Source organism: Budorcas taxicolor, chromosome X (genome assembly GCF_023091745.1).
Source record: "Budorcas taxicolor isolate Tak-1 chromosome X, Takin1.1, whole genome shotgun sequence".
Taxonomy (NCBI): domain Eukaryota; kingdom Metazoa; phylum Chordata; class Mammalia; order Artiodactyla; family Bovidae; genus Budorcas; species Budorcas taxicolor.
In genome coordinates, this window is record NC_068935.1 from 23680246 (window position 1) to 23702133 (window position 21888).

Sequence of the window (21888 nt, forward strand, 5' to 3'; positions counted from 1 at the left end):
AGGTTGGGAAGATGCCCTGGAGGAGCACATGGCAACCCACTCCAGTATTCTTGCCTGGAAAATCCCCATGGACAGAGGAGCCTGGTGGGCTACAGTCCATGGGGTCTCAAAGAGTTAGACATGATTGAGTGACTAAGCACAAAAAGTAGTTGTTTTGAGATACCTGGTTGGGCAGGAGGTGAGAAAGTCAAGGATTTACAGATGTGAGCTGGAGAATCAAAGCCCATGGTCAGAATCAATTTAACAAAACCTGTTTCTATGAGGGATTACAGGCTCAAAATTTGGTGGCTCACATCATAACCCAAAGACATTCTAAGGGATCTGGTCAGAACTGCCTCATGGTTACGTTAAAATGCAAACCTCAATTTAAAGGTAAACAATACCACATTTCCATAATAACAGAAGAAAGGAACAGCTTAAGTTATTAAACTGTGCAGTCCTCTCCCCCTTTCTTATCACATCAACAGAAAGGGAAGAAGAATCTGCAAGATCTCAGGCAGTAGTCATTCTAGACAAACTGCAAATGAAATTCATATTCTACTGCAACTGTCCCCAATTTCCAACTTTGACTGGAAACGACATTTAGCTTGGAACGAAAGGTGTGGCGCATACATGTATTGTTTTATCAAAAGTAAAAAAGGCAGGAGGGTAAATTCAAAAGAAGAATATTGTTGTTTAGTCACTGAGTTGTGTCCAACATTTTTGCGACTCCATGGACTGTAGCCTGCCAGGTTCTCCTGTCCATGGGATTTCCCAGGCAAGAATACTGGAATGGGTAGCCATCCCCTTCTTCAGGGGATCTTTCCAACCCAGAGATCAAACCCTCATCTCCTGCACTGGCAAGTGGATTTACCACTGAGTCATTGGGGAAGCCCCTAAAGAACATTAAATAATATCTAATCATCTATAGATTTTAAAATGTATCTACATGCCATCTTCATTTAACAACTATTTATCAAATACAAACTATTTGCTGGGCACTGTTCTAGGTGCTGGGGACATATCAATGAATAAAACAAACAAAAAGTCCTGCCCTCGTAGCTCCTTATGGATACTGCATTATAGCAAAGGGAGCAGATTACACAATATACTAGAAGTGCTACGGAGGCAAAAAACAGAGCAGGGTAAAGGAAAATGGTAGTGTTAGTAATATTGGGTAAGGATAGAAATTTAGATTGTTTCATAAAGTAGTTAATATTTGAGCACTATTATCAGAAGTGAGAGTATGAGCCATGCCAATACATAAGAAAGGAATATTCCAGACAGAAGGCCCAATAAATGTAAAGGCTCTTAAGCAAAGCATATGTAACATGTACTAAGAACAGCAATGAATCCAGTGTAGCTAGAGAAAAGTGGGCAAGGGGAAGACTAGGATGGAGGGAAAAGTTTTGGCTTTTACTCAGAAATGTGGCCAGGTACCAGAAACTTTTAAACAGAGGTATGACACAATCTAACTTATGTTTTGACAAACATCATTTTAGCTATTGTGTTGAGGACAGTCCAAATGATGGATAAGAAAACTTCGGAAAAACATCCATTAAAGTAGATACTATGGCTCCCTCCCAAAGGTGCCTAATACTAAAGATGTCCATACAAAAAATTAATAAAAATTTGACAGGAAGCTGCCACTTCATAGAAGAAACAAACCTGGCACAGGATACTGAACTACTCACCAATGGGTACTCTACAAAATACTCAGCTGGGATTTGAAGACCTGAGAGTATTTCCTAGATCTAATGACAGACTTCACTATAGCTGGCTATGACATTCCTAGGATATACTGTCCTGGGAAAACATTCCAATGACAGGTAATATCCACAAATTAATTCTGTGATGTAAATTGTCAATTAAAAAAATTAAAAATAAAATTATCAATTAGCCACCCTAATGCAACCTATCCAGTTACTGATTTTGAAAGTTGAAAGTGCAATGATTTTACAGTGCTAGTAAAATAATGATTAATATGTTTTAATACTCTGTTTAAATAAAAATACTACACTAAATCTCAAAATTCTAAATATTTTTGAAATTTCATTTATCCAAAAACTATCTCATGTAATATAATTTAAAACATAGGTCAAAAACTGAATGAAAAAGAAAGAAAAAAGAAATTACAGAGCCACGGAATCTTTTTTAAAAAATACTTATTTGGCTGCATCCAATCTTATTTGCAGACACAAGCTCTTTGTTGCATCATGCAGGATCTTCCCTTGCAGCACTCTGGCTCTCTAGTGGCAAGTGGGCTTAGTTGCTTGATGGTATGTGGGATCTTAGTTCCCTGATCAAGGATGGAACCTGCATCCCTTGCATTGCAAGGTGAATTCTTAACCACTGGACCATCAGGGAAGTCCCAGACTCATAGAATCTTAAAGGAGAATATGCATAAAATCTTTAAAAACATTAACAGTGTACATGTCAAAGAAAGGAATGAGCCCCTTGTATTATGAATTTGTTAGATCACATCTGGCATCTTCTGTTCATTTTTGAGTGTTACATTAAAAGAGACTATAATAAAAGGGAGCATTTTCAGGATAGAAATAGCTAAAAATAAAAGGCAGTAAAGAATAGAAATATAGAAACTAAAAAAAGGAATAAAGGTAATAAAAATATTTAAGCCACAGAAAAACAGGTCTTAAGAGTTTGGTAAAATGGAGAGTACACACACAACAATTTATAAATATCTGAAGGGAAGAAAAGTTATCATTATCTATACTTCTTTACATGATAGTCTCTAGACCAATGCATAAGAGTGATGGGGCATGTATCTTAGTTTAAAATAAGAAAGTTAACAAAATTTTGCAAAAGAGAATTAGGGCTGCCTCAGATACACAAACACAAAGATTTGTCCACCATTGAAAATATACAACTAGATGTGTCAGGGATTCCTGCATTAGGAAGTGGTTTTATCTGACTACTTACAAGATTTCTTACAATAATAAAATTATGTGGTTCTACAATACAACAAGACTAAGCTCAAGGAAATTTCCTTGCATTACAACTACATATGCTTATGAATTTTAAAAAAGGTATTCCTGAAATTTATGTTCATTACATTCTATTTGTACATTAATTTCCCATTATAAACTAGTACATAAGTTCCTCAAGAAAACTTTTCACCCTCCACACATAAAAAATCATATTTATGAACACTTGAAAAAAATCTATGATTGGAAAAGCATTACTCAAGATAAAATAGAAAATAAAAAAATAAACAGCATAGTATATTGTGTAAGGTAGAAGTAACAGAAAGATGTGAAAATAGCTCACTGTTTTGAAGATTTGATTATGTTTCTCTAAGTTCATTGTCCTATAATACCTAAAATGATATGTTCAAAGTAATGACTTTAAATTATTCTTATATTTCTACAATCAATTATATATAAAGGCCTCTTTCCATTTATCTTCATTTCAAAAGTGTTATAAAATTACATGGGGATATAGAAGAAGGTCATTTTATTAATTCTACTGCATGTAGGCATTGTACTCTCTTTCTTATCTCCTCTCTCTGAAGCCTTCATTGAAGTCCTGTAAAACCTTAAAAAAAAAAAAAAAAAAAAAACCTTACCTTTTCCTGATCTAAGAAATTTACTGTCCACAAAAAGGATAGACAATTGGTTATTTGTCTGAAAGTATTTTTTAAGATTTGTAAGCAAGTCTTCTGGTCTCACTAAGACTAAGGAACAACCTAGGTTTTTATCGTAGTTGTGAGCTAAAATCAGACATAAGCAAGGGTATCTCGAAATATCACTAAAGAGAACTTAGGCATATACCAAGATTTTTTTTTTTAATTAGAGTGAAATTCCATAAAGGAATTAATCTCCCAAAATATAACGATATGTGTTATACACATGACATACAATCGATACAACTATTTTACTCACCAATTCCATTAAATCTTTTAACTTTCCGATTTCTTCTGGAATGGATACCAGTTTATTATTACTGAGGACCAAAACTTTAAGGGGAAGATCGAATAGGTATTTTGGCAATGTTGATAAAAGATTTCGACTGAAAAGAATAAGAAAGTCTCATTATGAGAAATAAGTCTGAAATGAAGTATGCTGAAAAAGAACAAATCACTTCAAAATTAAGAATTTTTCACTAAATAACAACTATTATTTAATTAATGCTTACTTTGTAACAGGCTAATATTTTTACATGCACTGTCTCATTAAATCCTCATATTAACCTAACAAGGCAGGTGGTATTACTTGCATTATACAAATAAAATTAAAGGTTAAATTTGGTTAAGTCACTTGCCCAGGCACAAGCCTGCACTGTGATCTGTAATATTGTCCTACACATCACCAGCTCTCAAAACTCAGAATTTTTTCTGAGCTAGAGAAAATTCTAACTCAGAATTCTCAAAATTCTTCCGAGCTAAAGAATTGCCAGAACCTTGCTCTCTGGTATAATTTCACTATATTCAATACCTCTACACCTCTCACTAGGGGAAGGCTCCAAGGATAAATCTGCATGCACTGTTCAAATTTATGAAAGAATGAATAGAATTATACCTTTAAAATGTAGTAACCTTAACCCATTCTCTCTTTTTAAAAATTTATTTATTATTATTATTTTTTTTAACTTTACAATATTGTATTTAACCCATTCTCTTTTGTTGCAGGTTTATGGTGGAACAGTCTACTAGCACCTTCTTTTCAGCTCACAGTTGATACAACATTCCTGTCTCTGCAGATATATTTAAATATAAGGACAACTAACATTTGTTACTATGTAGCAGGCCATGTTCCAGAGCAGGCCATGTTCTGAAGGCAATGGCACCCCACTCCAGCACTCTTGCCTGGAAAGTCCCATGGACAGAGGAGCCTGGTGGGCCACAGTCCATGGGGTCGCTAAGAGACAGTCCATGGGGTCGCTAAGAGTCAGACACACTTTCACTTTTCACTTTCATGCATTGGAGAAGGAAATGGCAACCCACTCCAGTGTTCTTGCCTGGAGAATCCCAGGGACGGGGGAGCCTGGTGGGCTGCCGTCTCTGGGGTCGCACAGAGTTGGACACAACTGAAGCGACTTAGCAGCAGCAGCAGCAGGCCATGTTCACAGCACCTCACATTAATTAACTTGACTAATCCCCACAACAACCTACTTTAGGAAGATAGATACTATCATAATGCCCATTTTACATTTGAAGAAAAAGTCTAAAAGAGATTAAGTAAACTGCTCAAAGTCACAGAGCTGGTAAATGAGAGAACCAGGATTCAAATCCAGGCGATTTGGCTTTGGGTCCCTTACCCTCAAACTAATTTTGGCCAAATTTGCATGCCAATGTAGACTGACCCAAACTATCCCTGCTGTAGACTAAATGTTTGTGTTCTCCCCACTCAAAACTATAATGCTGAAGCCTAATCCCCAATGTGATGGTACATGGAGGTGGGGCTTTTGGGAGGTGATTAGTGGCCTTAAAAAGAGACCTCAGAGTGCTCCCTTGCTCTTTACTCCATGTAAGGACTCAGCTAGAAGAGTCATCTATCTATATAAATCAGGAAACTGGTCTTCACCAGACACTGAATCAGCTTGCACTTTGATCTTCAAATTTCCAGCCTTCAAAACTATGAAAAATAAATTTCTGTTGTTTATAACCACCCAGTCTATGGTATTCTGTTATAGTGCCATGAATGGGCTAAGACAATTCTACTACCAAAATATATATAAAGTGTACCACTACATTTAGATACTATCAAGCATTCATTAGCAATTTGCTATTATTTTCCCTGCTTTTCAAAGTGATATTTATAGTCTTGTACATAGCATTTTATATAACATACACAGTAATAAAACTCCAGTGTTACCCCAAGAGAGGGACTTCAAGCCCTTTTGCCCCATTTTATGCCTGCAGAGGATGTTCAGAAACACTAGACTGGTTTAATCACACGGCACAGACTTTAATAAAAAAGGCTAATGCCCCAAGACCAAAAATCCTAGCCAGACTGTTGGAATGTCAAATATGCTAGGTGTTTGTCACAACTCTTGCACATTAAGCATCAAGTACAATCCTTGGGAAAGTGGTCTGTCTGGAGCACAAAGGGTCTTCCTGAGGATTCTACTGAAAAGAAGCATAGTATACAGGAAGAAAGAATAAGCTAAAAATTATCTTACAAGTTTCTCAAAATCTTTTCACCAAAATAAAAAATAAATAAATAGGAAAAACAATGGCACATACAAACTCAATCTAATCTCCCTCCTACCAGGAAAGTTTAAAAATTGGTTTCTCTTCTTTCCTTAAGAAGCAGGTTTATTGAGTTAGCAGTCAGCTCTCTATTTCTTTATACACAGATAATAATCATAAATCTTCACTTTTTCCACATGCTTTAGAGATAGCCAAAGGAAGCCAGTCATTAGAACAAGTGTTATGTTAATACTGTGTCTGTAAACAAAAATTACAAGTCAACTTTTAGAGATCAAAATGGGAAAGAATGACACATAGTTTTAGTAAAACTATTCTAAGATGTACCATAAAGGTTGATACATAAATGCAACAATTTCTGACAAACTGTTTTTTCCATAAAAGAACAAAATAAAATGATAATAAAGACAAAAAACTTAAAAATACCTCACTTCCCTCAAACCTTTCCCAAGCCAGGCCAAGGAGATTATGTACCCAGTTAGAGAAAGGAGCAACCCAAATGACCAATATCTATGGAAGGAAATTAAAATACTCTCACATTTTAGGTTAAAATGGTTTCAGTTAAAGTGATATGTACTACCAGGTGATTCCACTGAGGGAGATATACATAATAAATATCACAGAAAGGAACACAATCATTTACATATATTAATTATATTTACTACTTCCCTATTTGAGAATTTAGACAAGTAATTTCATTAAGGAAGAACTTTTCCCTTATAATTCAAAACATAAAACAAAAATAAGAATAAGCTTCTAAAATTAAGTCACACTATACCAGTTTCCATTCACTGTCACTCATTCGGTAGGGCAATTATTTTCTTATACTTATTCAATGTTCAGTCTATTATAAAAACAGCATAAACCTAAGAATGAGAGTTCTACAGCCATACTGCTGCTTTGATTCGAATCTCGTCTCTACCAATTGCAGTGTGTGTAATTTTGAGCAAATAGTTAACCTATGTGCTTCAATTTCCTCATCTGCAACGCAGGGATAATAACTATATATCTGAAAATGTTGTGAAGATGAGATGAGGTAATATGGGTAAAGTATTCCTAACACTGCTTGGCACACAGTAAGAACTTATTATTAACATCAACTATTATCCACTTCCTAACCTTCCAATAATCCCATCCCAATCTATCCATCCTTGAGATAGCAACAAGAAGTCACAAGAGTGAAAAATATAACTCAAGAACTGTTTCTTCATAATGTTCCACTTTAATTGGGGGTGCTAATAAATAAACCTGTGTTGTGGTACTATGATTTCAACAAAATATTTCTGGTCTAAAGCCTTGGTACTCAAACTGACCTAAGGACCAGCAGGCATGGACATTACCAGAGATTTGTTAGAAATGCTGGCCTATGAAATCAGAATCTGCATCTGGTTCCTTTGGGCATGAAGTTTGAGAAGCACTGCTCTCAAGAACAAGACCAAAAACCTATAAAGTAATGTGGACATATAGAAAATACAAATAAGATGCTGTTGAGACATAGGTTACATAGCCAAACCAATTACATTCCTTTGCAACTAAAGAATTAGAACTGTATTAAAAAACAAGATTTATTTCCCCCAAAACTGTTTCCTTACCTAATGTTAAGGTATGTTAACATCTGCAGGTTTTTAATGGCTTCAGGAATGATTTTGATGCAATTATGATATAAATTTAATGTTTCAAGAGGTGCAAATAACCAGACCTCAGAAGGAATTTCTGTAAAACGATTTCTTGAAAGATCTGAAAAATAAAAGTAATATCTGCATGTCAAACATATACCTACATTTGTGGTAATTAACAGAACTATTTACATACTTGCTGAATCACTGAGAATCCAACCAACTATTCAAAATACTGACCTTGACCTTTTGCCTTCACCAGGCAAAAAATACATAGAAATATACTCATGGAAAGTCTGTTCATTAACAAACTGCACTTCAATATCTTTAAATATTATTTTTTAAAATACCAATGAAGAATTCTCTCTGATATTTAAAAATATGAATAAAACCTTCCCTGATCCCACATCCCCCTCCATCCACCTCTTCCTCCTTTACAGTAAAACTTAAATAAATCTACAATATAACTATATTTCATACTTACCATGGACTTTTCAACCCATTATAATTTGCCTTCTATTCATTTTTATGTCTACCAAGGTCACTAAGCCTCCATATCAACCGCCACTCATCCATTTGGGAATGTTTCTCTTCCCTGGGCCTGGAAAACTACACTTCTGGATCATTTCCTGTTATCTCCCTGGCTGCTACTAAGTCTCTTGCTAGATTCTCCTCTACCCATACTGTAAATGTTTTTGTTCCTAAGGACTCTGATATAAGGTACTCTTTCCTTAAGACATACTCTATTAGATGATTTAATCCAAAACTAGGGTTACTATTCATATACTGACAATTTCAAATTAAATATGTTTGAACACTTATGTGCTAATCTTTAGGACTTCCTCTTTGTAACTCTCAAGTACCTCAAATTCTGCAAGTGCAAAATCTTAACTGAAGATTTTCTTCCACATATCTGTTTCTTTCACTTGATATAATGTCACCAACATACTCCTCGTGAGCTGCTCAAGCCAGAAACTTAGCATTTACACTTGATTCCTTCCTCTCCTAAACTATTCCAAGTACAAACAAATAATTCTATTCACTCAAGTTTTCACATGCACACGCACAGACACACACACATACATACACAAAAACAGATTATAACTATTATACATCTATTGATACTTTGTTAAATGAAATTTTGAAAAATACTTACGATATCATGTGGCAGGAAAAAAAATACCCTAAAAGAGTTTCTCAACCAAAGTATTATTGACTTTTTGCACTGCATAGCTATTTGTTGTATAGGGCTATCATGGGCACTGTAGGATATTTAGCAGCATCCCTAACATCTATCTACTAGATGCCAGTTAACACCCTCTGGTCATAGTAGTCAAAAAACATCCCATGGAATATAAACCCTCCTACCCCTGTTGAGAACTTCTGCCTGAACAATTATCAAATTAGCTATCTTACCATCGGAATATACTTTGCTAAGGGAGAAGGCAATGGCAACCCACTCCAGTACTCTTGCCGGGAAGGTCCCATGGATGGAGGAGCCTAGTAGGCTGCAGTCCACGGGATCGCTAGGAGTCGGACACGACTTCACTTTCACTTTTCACTGTCATGCATAGGAGAAGGAAATGGCAACCCACACCAGTATTCTTGCCTGGAGAATCCCAGGGATGGGAGAGCCGGGTGGGCTGCTGTCTATGGGGTCGTACAGAGTCGGAGACAACTGAAGCGACTTAGCAGCAGCAGCAAGGGCTCCCCAGGTGGTGCTAGTGGTAAAGAACCCACCTGGCAATGTAGGAGACTTAAGAGATGCAAGTTTGATCCCTGGGTGGGAATGATTCCCCAGAGAAGGAAATGGCAACCCACTGCTGTGCTCTTGCCTGGAGAATCCCATGGACAGAGGAGCCTGGAGGGCTACAGTCCACAGGGTCACAAAGAGTCAGACCTGACTGAATCAACTTAGCATGCACGCACACACACATACTTTGCTAACACTACTTCATTATACTTATTTGGTTAAAAACATAAGACTATTATTTACCTTTATCAAGAAAAACATCTATGCAGTTAAGGAGTTTGGAACCAACATGTACACACTGATGCTGCTGCTGCTAAGTCACTTACGCTGTGTCTGACCCTGTGTGACCCCACAGACAGCAGCCCACCAGTCTCCTCTGTCCCTGGGATTCTCCAGGCAAGAATACTGGTGTGGGTTGCCATTTCCTTCTCCAATGCATGAAAGTGAAAAGTGAAAGTGAAGTCTCTCAGTCGTGTTCGACTCTTCTCGATCCCATGGACTGCAGCCTACCAGGCTCCTCCATTCATGGGTTTTTCCAGGCAAGAGTACTGGAGTAGGTTGCCATTTCCTTCTCCATTGCTATATTTAAAATGGTTAACCAACAAGAACCTACTGTATAGCACAGAGAACTTTGCTCAGTGTTATGTAGCAGCCTGGATAGGAGGGGAGTTTGGGGAAAAATGGATACATGTATATGTACAGCTGAGTCCCTTTACTGTCCACCTGATACTATCATAACATTGTTAACTGGCTATACTCCAATATAAAATAAAAAGTTAAAAGAAGAACATCTATGGTGTATCTTAGGCCACTGTACCTCATCTGGTCTGCCCACACAAGAAGAGCTTCCTACCAACATTAAAATTTCTCACTCTGAGGGATGACACCTATTTATTTAGCAGCATAATAATTTGCTAATCAGAATATTAATATCCATGTATGTTTTTACATATGTGTATAAATGCAAAATTTTGTAACTGGCTAAAGAATATATTAGTTATGATTATATAATATAAAAGTTAATTTGGATTCTTTTTCTTCTCACCAGAATACTCTGAATAGCTAAATAAAAGGATAGATGGAATTATCAGAAATCAAAATCTGAACCTGAAATAGAAGTTTTCAATTTACTGGCTCACCTCCTCTAGATACCCAGGCATCATGCAGTTCTATTGAGGGGGAAAAATTAAGACTTCTTTTTTTTAGTTTAGAATATTTCTTTTACATTTGATTTTTATCTCTTATCCTTATAACTTCAGAACTCTAGGAGTTGAAAATTACTGCTTACAGTTAATTTGAAATCCTAAAAACAAATTCTGCCCAGTTTGTTATTCTATATAATATTTAGTAAGTACTCACATATAATACATAAATTCTAGTGGCCCTAGAATTAGATGATGGTAGCTTGCATGGAGATGGCAAGAATAAAGATAAAAAATAGAATTTGAAATATATTTTGATATTAGTACTTACAGGAATTGGGTATGTAATTGTCTATGTGGGATAAATAAGAGACAGTAATCAAGAATGGAATCCAGAGAAGACTAGAAGGAGAACAAGATGGCGGAAAGTAGGATAGAAGTGCTTGCAGAATACCAGCTGAGAGCTGACAGGAGTACCTGACCACCAGAAAAGAATATATAGAACCAAGCAAAACTCAGTAGGATGAAGGAACTAGGGGGGAAAACAGGAGTGTTAGTAGGGCTGGACCTGCCCTTGGTGGGTGGGGGAACTGAAACAGGGGTCCAATTCCCACATCAAGGCAACTGTCTGGGTCACAAGAGTAACATTTAAGGCTGAGAGTGAAGCAGCTGATCTGTGGTAGCCTAAATGGAATGAGAATCAGACAGTCCTTGCCACAGCCATATGTACCCCGGAAAGGGATGCAGGTCCCCTAGAAGGCGCAGCAGCTGGGAGCTGGAGTGTAGGGATTGTAGAGCAATCCCAGGATGAGGGATGCTGTTGACTGCAGAGAGATGGACCAAGGGGACCTGAGGGAGGAGACTGTGGTGGGAAATGCCTGTGGAGGAAAGCCATGGAAGCAAGGCAAGTCATGCATAGGGGGTGGAGCCATCACGACAATCTTTCTCCCCACAGGCCAGCACCGGCAACTGAACAATAGAGAGGCTGGCCCATCAAGCACCTGATGCACCCAACAACAGAGAAGGACCCCAGACAAAGGAGCCTTTTAAGTGCCTGAACAGGTGGGGCTATGGAGAAAGACTAGCCAAAGAGGCCTTCTGATCACCAGCTACCAGAGGCTTGAAAAAAAAAGACTCTGATAGGGCCACAAATCCTGTGGCTGAGGCAGTCTGGGTCCCTGCACACTTGGCACAGCCAGGGTCCCTGCAACCCAAGCAGCTGTGCCACCTTCATGCTTAACCCTCACTGGGGCAGACACAAGTCTTCCAGGGCAGCCTCAGGAGCAAACCCCAGTGGACGACCCACATACACAGGTAGAAATAAAACCACAATTGAAACCCAGAGGCAGTATGGCTAAGGAAGAAGACCCAAAACCTTCCCACCAGCTGTACAAGCTGCAGATTAAATCCACATGATCAACTAGGCAGCCTATGTCTATGGAATATATAAAAGGACATTGAGAATTCCCACAAGAGAAAACGCACTAGTTCTGATAGCTGTGGACACTGGAGGCAAGAACACAAAGGAGTAGGACCAGATTAGAGTCTGAGGTGCCCTCACTGCAGATCTGGAGACCAGAACAGTGCTGGAGGGCATCCTAGGTAGGCGAGCTAGACTGTGACTCCCAGCAAGGAAAAGAACCCTGACAGCAGTGACTCAAGAAAAACATTTATTCTTCTTACATTTTGACTTATCCTGTAGTTTCTTTGGGTTTTTGTTTTCTTTCCTTTTTTCCCCCTGTGTTGTAGTTGTTGATTTTATAAGCATTATGAAATATAATTAAGCTTTTGAGGTTTTTTTTTTTAATCACACTCTTTATTCCTGTTATAAACCTCTACCTCTACATTGGCCTTTTGCAGTTCTGTGGAGTTTTGTGGTTTTTTTTCCTCTTTTTTTAATTTTAATTTTTAAATTTCTTAAACCTATTATTTTTTCTACATTTATTCCCTTATTTGCTTTTTCTACTGTTCCTTTCCCCTTGCAGTTAATTTTTAATATATATAAATTTTCTTTATCTACCTCTATTTAACTTTGCATATTTACTCCTTCTTTCTTTTTTCTCATCATATTTGTTAGTTTTGTTTTCATTGCTTTATTCCCCAGTTGGCACCTTGCTTTAGTTTGTTTTTCAGCTTGTGTTTCAGTTAGTTTTGTTCTTAACTGGTAGATATCATTTTTGGTTTCCAGTGTTTGTGGGGTCAATCTATTGTACTTTATTTTTGTTGGACTATTTTGATTTTGTTTATGTGTATATGTGTATATTCCATTATTTTAATTATTATTTGCATGATTTTGTAACTGCCACTTGTCTGGGGATCATCTTGGGTTTCTCATTTTGGGGTATTTGTTTTAATCTCACTTAATGCCATAACAAACCACCTGTGGAATCTCTGTTCCTGGCCAGAGATCAAGCCCTGAGCCTTCAGAGTGGAAGAACTGATTCCAAGACCCTAGACTACCAGAGAACTCCTAACCCAAGGGAATATCAAATAGTGAGAACTCCCACAAAGGAAACCACTTGAATACAAGACCCAATATCACCCAACTACCAGTAGCACCCTGTGCTACTACTCATCCAAATAACAAAGAAGACAAAAATACAAACCCAATCATCAGCAGACAGGATTATCACCTCATTCAGCCCTGCCCATCAAAAAAAATGAATAAATAAACTCAGCATAAATCTCATGCTACACAAAGCCTACACAAACCACTGGACAAACCTTTAGAAACCAAAAAGAAGAAAGAATTCAACCTTGAAGGCTGGGAAAAGGAGACCTCAAACCCAGTAAGTTTTTAAATAAATAATGAAAAGGCAGAGAAATAGTGCACAAATGAAGGATCAAACTAGAAACAAAGAAGTCCAAATAAATGAAGAGGAAATAGGCAAATTATCTGAAAAAGAATTCAGAATGATAGTAAAGATGATCAAAAACCTAGAAAATAGAATGAAGAAAATGCAAGAATCAATTAACAAAGACCTAGAAGAATTAAAGAGAAAACGTACTGAGACAAAGAACACAATAATTGAAATTAAAAATACTCTAGCAGGAATCAATAGCAGAATATCTGAAGCAGAAGAAAAGATCAGTGACCTGGAAGATAAAATGGTGGAAATAACTGCTAAAGAGCAGAATAAAGTAAAAAGAAAGAAAAGAACTGAAGATAGACTCAGAGACCGCTGGGACAATATTAAACACACCAAAATTTGAATTACAGGAGTCCCATAAAAAAAAAAGAGAAAAAGAAAGGGTATGACAAAATTTTTGAACAGGTTATACTGATCCTTCTACAGAAACTCTGCACCCCAGAAGGGAATGGCAGGATATAGTTAAAGTACTGAAAGGGAAAAATCTAGAACCAAGATTACTCTACCCAGCAAGGATCTCATGCAAGACTGATGGAGAAATTAAAAGCTTTTCAGATAAGCAAAAGTTAAGAGAATTCAGTACCACCAAATCAACTTTACAACAAATGATAAACTTCTGTAGTCAGGAAATCAAAGATCTACAAAAACAAACCCCAAACAATTAAGAAACTGGAAATAAAAACAAATATATCAATAATTAAAAGTAAATGGATTAAATGCTCCAACCAAAAGACACAGATTGGTTGAATGGATACAAAAACAAGACCCATATACATGCTGTCTACAAGAAACTGACTTCAGACCTAAAGACACATATAGACTGAAAGTGAGAGGATGAAAAAATATATTCCATGCAAATGGAAAGCAAAAGAAAGCTGTAATAAAGGAGTAATAAACCTCATTTCAGAAAAAGTAGACCTCAAAATAAAGAATACTACAAAAGATAAGGAAGGACACTACATCATGATCAAGGGACCAATCGAAAAGGAAGACGTAACAATTGTGAATATCTATGCACCCAACATAGGAGTACCTCAATACATGAGACACACACTAACAGACATAAAAGTAGAAATGGGCAGTAACACAATAATAGTAGGAGACTTTAAACACCCCACTTACCGATGGACAGTTCACCAAAACAGAAAATTAATAAAGAAACATGTCTTAAATGACACATTAGATGAGATAGATTTCACTGATATCTTCAGGACATTGCATCCAAATGCAGAAAAATACACCTTCTTCTCAAGTGCACATGGAACATTCTCCAGGATAGACTACATCTTGGGTCACAAATCAAACCTCAGTAAATTTAAGAAAACTGAAATCGTATCAAGCATCTTTTCCAACCACAATGCTGTGAGACTAGACATCAATTACAAGAAAAAAAAAACTGTAAAACACAAATGTAGGGAAATTAAATAATACATTTCTAAATAACAAACAGGTTACTGAGGAAATAAAAAAGGGAAATCAAAAATATCCTGGAAACAAATGACAATGAAAACATGACAGTTCAAAACCTATGGTATGCAGCAAAAGCAGTTAAGAGGGAAGTTTGTAGACATACAACCCTACCTCAAGAAACAAGAAAAACATTGAATAGACAACCTAACTTTATACCTAAAACAACTGGAAAAAGAACAACAACAAAAAAAAACAAGATTAGCAGAAAGAAAGAAATCATAAATATATGAGCAAAAATAAATGAAAAAGAAAAAAGAAATAAAGGAAAAATAAGTAAAAATTATTAATTATATAATTAATAATTTAATAATTAGTAAAGGTTTACTAACAATTAGTGAAGATTAATAAAACTAAAAGCTGGTTCTTTGAGAAGACAAACAAAATTGACAAACCTTTAGCCAGACTCATCAAGAAAAAAAGAGAGAAAAATCAAATCAGCAAAATTAGAAATGAAAAAGGAGAGGTTACAACAGACAGTGCAGAAATACAAAGGATTATGGGACTATCATGAACAACTATATGGCAAAAAAATGGATAACCTGGAAGAAACAGATTCTTCAGTTCAGTTCAGTCGCTCAGTCGTGTCCGACTGTTTGCAACCCCATGAAACGCAGCACACCAGGCCTCCCTGTCCATCACCAACTCCCAGAGTCCACCCAAACCCATGTTGCTCTAATTGGTGATGCCATCCAACCATCTCATCCTCTGTCATCCCCTCCTCCTCCTGCCCCCAATCCCTCCCAGCATCAGGGTCTTTTCAAAAGAGTCAGCTCTTCACATCAGGTGGCCAAAGTATTGGAGTTTCAGCTTCAACATCAGTCCTTCCAATGAACACCCAGGACTTATCTCCTTTAGGATGGACTGGCTGGATCTCCTTGCAGTCCAAGGGACTCTCAAGAGTCTTCTCCAATACCACAGTTCAAAAGCATCAATTCCTCGGTGCTCAGCTTTCTTTATAGTCCAACTCTCACATCCATACATGACCTCTTCCTAGACTGAACCAGCAAGAAATAGAAATCATGAACAGCCCACTTACAAGCACTGAAATCAAAACTTTGATCAAAAATCTCCCAAAAGAACAAAAGCCCAGGACCAAATGGCTTCATAGGTGAATTCTATCAAACATTTAGAGAAAAGCTAATGCCTATCCTTCTAAAACTCTTTCAAAAATTGCAGAAGAAGGAACACTTCTAAACTCATTCAACAAAGCCACCATCACTCTGATTCCAAAACCAGACAAATACAACACAAAAAAAGAAATCTACAGGCCAATATCACTGATGAACATAGATGCAAAAATCCTCAACAAAATTCTAGCAAACAGAATTCAACAACACATTAAAAAGCTCACCATTAAAAAGCTACATCATGATCAAGTTGGGTTTATCCCAGGGTTGCAAGCATTCTTCGATATATGCAAACCAATGTGATACACCAAATTAACAAATTGAAAGATAAAATCCATATGATAATCTCAATAGATGCACAAAAAGCTTTTGACAAAATCCAGCACACACTTATGATTAAAACTCTTAAAAGAATGGGCACAGAAGGAACCTACCTCAACATAGTGAAGGCCATATATAAGCCAAAAGCAAACATTATTCTCAATAGTGCAAAACAGAAAGCATTCCCCCTAAGATCAGGAACAAGACAAAGGTGTCCACTCTCACCACTATCATTCAACATAATTTTGCATGTCCTAGCTACAGCAATCAGAGAAGAAAAAGAAATAAAAGGAATCCAGAGCAGAAAAAAAGAAGTAAAGTTCTCACTGTTCACAGATGACGTGATACTATACATAGAAAACCCTAAAGAAACTATCAGAAAATTACTAGAGCTGATCAGTGAATTTATCAAAGTCACAGGATACAAAATCAATACACAGAAATCACTTGCATTTCTATATACTAACAATGAAAAATCAGAAAAAGAAATTAAGGAATCAATCCCATTCACCACTGCAACAAAATTAATAAAATATCTAGGAATAAACTTACCTAAGGAGACAAAAGAACTCCACACAAAAAATTATAAAACACTAATGAAAGAAATCAAAGATGACATAAACAGATGGAGAGATATTATATGTTCCTGGCTAGGAGGAATTAACATTGTGAAAATGACTATAACTACCAAATGCAATCTATAGATTCAATGTGATCCCTATCAAATTACCAAGAACTATAACAAAAAATTTCACAATTCATATGGAAACACAAAAGACCTTGAATAGCCAAAGCAGTCTTGCAAAAGTAGAATGGAGTTGGAGGAATCAACCTTCTTAACTTCAGACTATACTACAAAACTACAGTCATCAAGACAATATGGTACTAGCACAAAAAGAGAAATATAGACCAATGGAATAAGTTTAAAAGCCCAGAAATAAACCTATACACCTATGGGTACCTTATTTTTGACAGAGGAGGCAAGAATATACAATGGGGCAAAGATAGCCTCTTCTCTAAGTGGTTCTGGGAAAACTGGACAGCTACATGCAAAAGAATGAAATTAGAACACTAACTACTAACATCATACACAAAGATAAACTCAAAATGGATTAAAGACCTAAATGCAAGACAAGAAACTATAAAATTCTTAGAGGAAAACATAGGCAGAACACTTGATGACATAAATCAAAGCAAGACCCTCTATGACCCACCTCCTAAAGAATGTAAATAAAAACAAAAGTAAACAAGTAGGATCTGATTAAACTTAAAAGCTTTTGCACAGCAAAGGAAACTATAAGCCAGATGAAAAGACAACCCTCAGAATGGGAGAAAGTAACAGCAAATCAAACAACTGACAAAGAATTAATTTCCAAAATATACAAGCAGCTCATACAACTCAATACCAGAAAAACAAACAACCCAGTCAAAAAGTGGGAAAAAGACCTAAACAGACATTTCTCCAAAGAAGACATACAGATGGCTAACAAACACATGAAAAGATGCTCAATATCACTCATCATTAGAGAAATGCAAATCAAAACTACAATGAAGTATCACCTCACACCAGTCACAATGCCCATCATCAAAAAGTTTACAAACAATAAATGCTGGAGAGGGTGTGGATAAAAGGAAACCCTCTTGCACTGTTGGTGGGAATGCAAATTGATAGAGCCACTGTGGAAGATGGTATGAAGATTCCTTAAAAAACTAAGAAGAAAACCACCATATGACCCAGCAATCTCACTCCTTGGCATAAACCCTGAGAAAATCAAAATTGAAAAAGACACATGTACCCCAATGTTCACTGCAGCACTATTTGCAACATTTACAACAGCTAGAACATGGAAGCAACCTAGATGTCCATCAACAGATGAATGGATGAAAAAGTTGTGGTACATATACACAATGGAATATTACTCAGCCATAAAAAGGAACACATTTGAGTCAGTTGTAATGAGGTAGATGAACTTTTCTATCTTAAAAGGATAGATCTCATGTTAAAAGGATAGAGCTCATGATATGCACTCACCACAATATAAAGGAGTATTTTTCAAAATAAGTAGATCTGTTATACAGCGTGAAATAAGTCAGACAGAGAAAAATAAATATCATATACTAATGCATATATACGGAATCTAGAAAGATGGTACTGAAGAATTTATTTGCAGGGCAGCAATAGAGAAACAGATATAGAGAAAGGACTTATGGACACGGGGAGAGGGGAGGAGAAGATGAGATGTATACAGAGAGTACTTACATTACCATATGTAAAATAGATAGCCAATGGGAATATGCTGTATGTCTCAGGAAACTCAAACAGGGGCTCTGTATTAACCTAGAGGGGTGCAAAGGGGAGGGGACATATGTTTACCTATGACTGACTCATGTTGATGTTTGACAGAAAACAAAATTCTCTAATTATTCTTCAATTAAAAAATAAATATTTTTTTTTAAAAAAGAATGGAATCCAGAATTCTGGCTTAGGCAACTAAATGATGCTACTTAACAGAAAAGTGAGAGGTGGAACAGGATTTTTATTCTTATTTTTGCTATACAGTTTTGTTTTGCTTTTTGAAGAAGAGGATAGAATCAAGGGTTCAATTTTACATTTGTACAAACTGAGATATCTGAAAGATAAGGGATTGTGAAAGGGCCAGTTAATCAGATCATTCTGGATTTCATACGTGAGGTCTGGGATGGACACATAAAATTGAAAGTTGTGGGAATATGGTTAGCACTATAAAATCATAGAAATGGAAGACATCACCTAAAATAAGAGTACTAAGTCAAAAAGAAATTCAAGACTGGGCCATCCAGAAGACCAATGTTTAAAAGTTAAGCATAGAAAAAAAAAGCAAGCAGAGGAGACTAAAACTAATAGTCAAGAGAAAATACAAGAACCATAAAAAAGAGAACATTCAAAGAAGCAACTGGAGAAAAAGCAAAAGTATCAGTATTAATAACCAATGGTTTTAATAATTTAAATAAAATCAAAATATTATTTTAATAATTTATAGATTTATTATTGTGTGATGCTTTATCTTCCTTCCCCTCCAAAAACAAGACTCAGTTAAATTACAAAGTAATATTATGAGTTCCCTTAGGGAATTTAAATGAATTTTCATTCATAAACTATTTTCTGAATGAGCTAATATATTTATTTAGTAAACACCACTTAAAATTACAATTATTTTTCAGGTATAATTGAGTAAAGCAAATAAAGCATAATAAAGTCTAAATTAAAACTCAAGCCATTATAAAGCCTCTAAGAAAATCTTGTTCTAGGCTTTTTCAGATTTTTTTTTCTTTTTCGTTTTTTATTTTAGGGGGCTCATTGCATAATTTGTTTACTTGTTAATTGGAGTATAGTTGATTTAGGCTTTTCCAATATTTTAAATCTGTATAAACATCTTTTCTAAGAATGGGGTAAACAGAACAACACTGCCAAAAGAAAAATACAACCATAGAGACAAAGGTGGCCAATAACACAAAACAATCTGTATTTTAATTACTTGATCTATCTCACACTAACAGCATCTCGTGTTTTCCTTCAAAAAAGTAAAAATTAACTTTTACATAGATATAATGGATAAAATTTAAACTGATTTAATTTATCTTGTGATGTACAATTAAATAAGATTTTATAACATTAAAAATCATTTAATGAACACATGCAGTAAGGCAACTAGAATAATATTAAAAAAGAACACATTATACTCAAGAAATACATGCAAAATTGGTATTTTATTTAATATAGTTCCATCTAAAGATGGAAAACAAACTTTTAATTTCTTCCTGATGGTGAGATTCATTTCACAACAGCTTTAAAGTCTACCTTCTTAGGGGACAAGTAAGACTTGGGAAATGACAATTGTAAAAATGTTTCACCTTTCCCACATACACACAAGAAAAGAAATTAAATTCTGCTCTTTATCTTCCTGTAGTGAGCTGAATGGTAGCCCTCAAAGATATCAGGTCCTAATAATTCCTGGAACCTGTCAATGTTAGCTTATATGGTAAAATTTTTTGGCAGATATAATTAAGTGTCTTGCAATGAAGAATATCCTGCATCATCCAGGTGGGTGCTAAGTGCCATCGCACATATCTTTACAGGAAGACGACAGAGGGAAACAAGATGCACATTGAGGAAAAGGCCATGTGAAAGATGGAGGAAGACACTGGAGTGATGAGGTCACAGAATGCCAGCAGTTACCAGATGCTGGAAGAGGTGAGGAGTGGATTCTCTCAAGTCTCCAGAGGGTTTATATCCCTGCTGAAACCTTGATTTTAGCTTCAAAAGACTTATTTTGGACTTCTGGTCTCAAGAACTATAAGAGAGTAAATTTCTGTTGTTTCAAACCACCAAGTTTATGGGTCATTTGTTACAGCAGCCACAGGAAACAAACACATTTCTCAAAAATAGTTTATCAGAATTAATGAGAAAATGCCTGCAAAAATATTTTAATAGTTGTACATTTTTTTCTTTAGTAGTAAGGTGATAACTCAATTAATTAGTATCCTTGAGGATAAAAACCTGTATCACCAGTGAACTAGGTTTCATCTTAGTTTTTATTATAAATCATATCAAGTAGTATTGGCAATAACTCAACAGTAGACAGACTGTGTACTGTTTCTTGCCTTCCTTCAAAGTGCTCCTTGTAAAACTGCTGGGAGCCTGTTAAAGACATTAATAGATCATTTTAAATAATCTGATCTAAATTATGTTCTGTATGACTCAAGTTTCAGAGGTCAAAAAAGCTAGAGAAGGGAGAAAAGGAGTCAGATGGAATGGAAATCTGTTTGCTGCCTCCCAAGCTGCAGCCACAAGAGCCACAGATGGGTCCATCTGTCACCGAGTACAATTCTTGGCCCACTGGCTATCATTTCTGCCAAGGTATAGCAAATTATTTTCAGAACGTATACTATTATACTATACTAATTTCAGTTTTGTCTTATTCACTGTACAAAAGGCTGTATGACATTTGTCACAAATTGTTAAAATGAACTGATACATTAGTCTTCTCTGGGTGGTATTTAATAGTACAAGCTGCTATAGTTCCTCTTATTTAAAAAAAATCCTAGATCAACTGAAAAACTGTCACATTTTCACCTATGGAAAAATGTCTAACAAATGATGGGTGTTGTTAGAACACAGGCTCATCATTAACAGAGATAGAGAATTTTCTGCTTAAAGAAATATGACAGTTAAGGAGAGAAATAATTTGAAATCAGAATTGTAAAATCACATCAACAATAAGCTAAGTGGAACTAAAGCAAATACCTTATACACACACTTGCGCGTGAACATAAACACGCACCTTCCATATATGCTAGATCTGAAGGCTATAGGCTTTGCACAATTTCTAATCTTCAAAACAATCTTATGAGGTAGCCACTACCCCTCATTATACACATGAATCAAAGACATATTGAATGGC

General features: G+C 36.0%; 1 protein-coding gene across 1 annotated transcript in view; it reads right to left on the reverse strand.

The window, feature by feature from the left end:
- Positions 1-21888, reverse strand: part of LRCH2 (leucine rich repeats and calponin homology domain containing 2) — a 110169-nt gene that overhangs the window by 68414 nt on the left and 19867 nt on the right. Inside the window, exons 2-3 of the mRNA XM_052663508.1 lie at positions 7741-7885; positions 3882-4008 (exon numbers count right to left, since the gene is read on the reverse strand). Of these exons, the coding sequence (XP_052519468.1) occupies positions 3882-4008; positions 7741-7885 (272 nt within the window). The remainder of the gene's footprint in view (positions 1-3881; positions 4009-7740; positions 7886-21888) is intronic.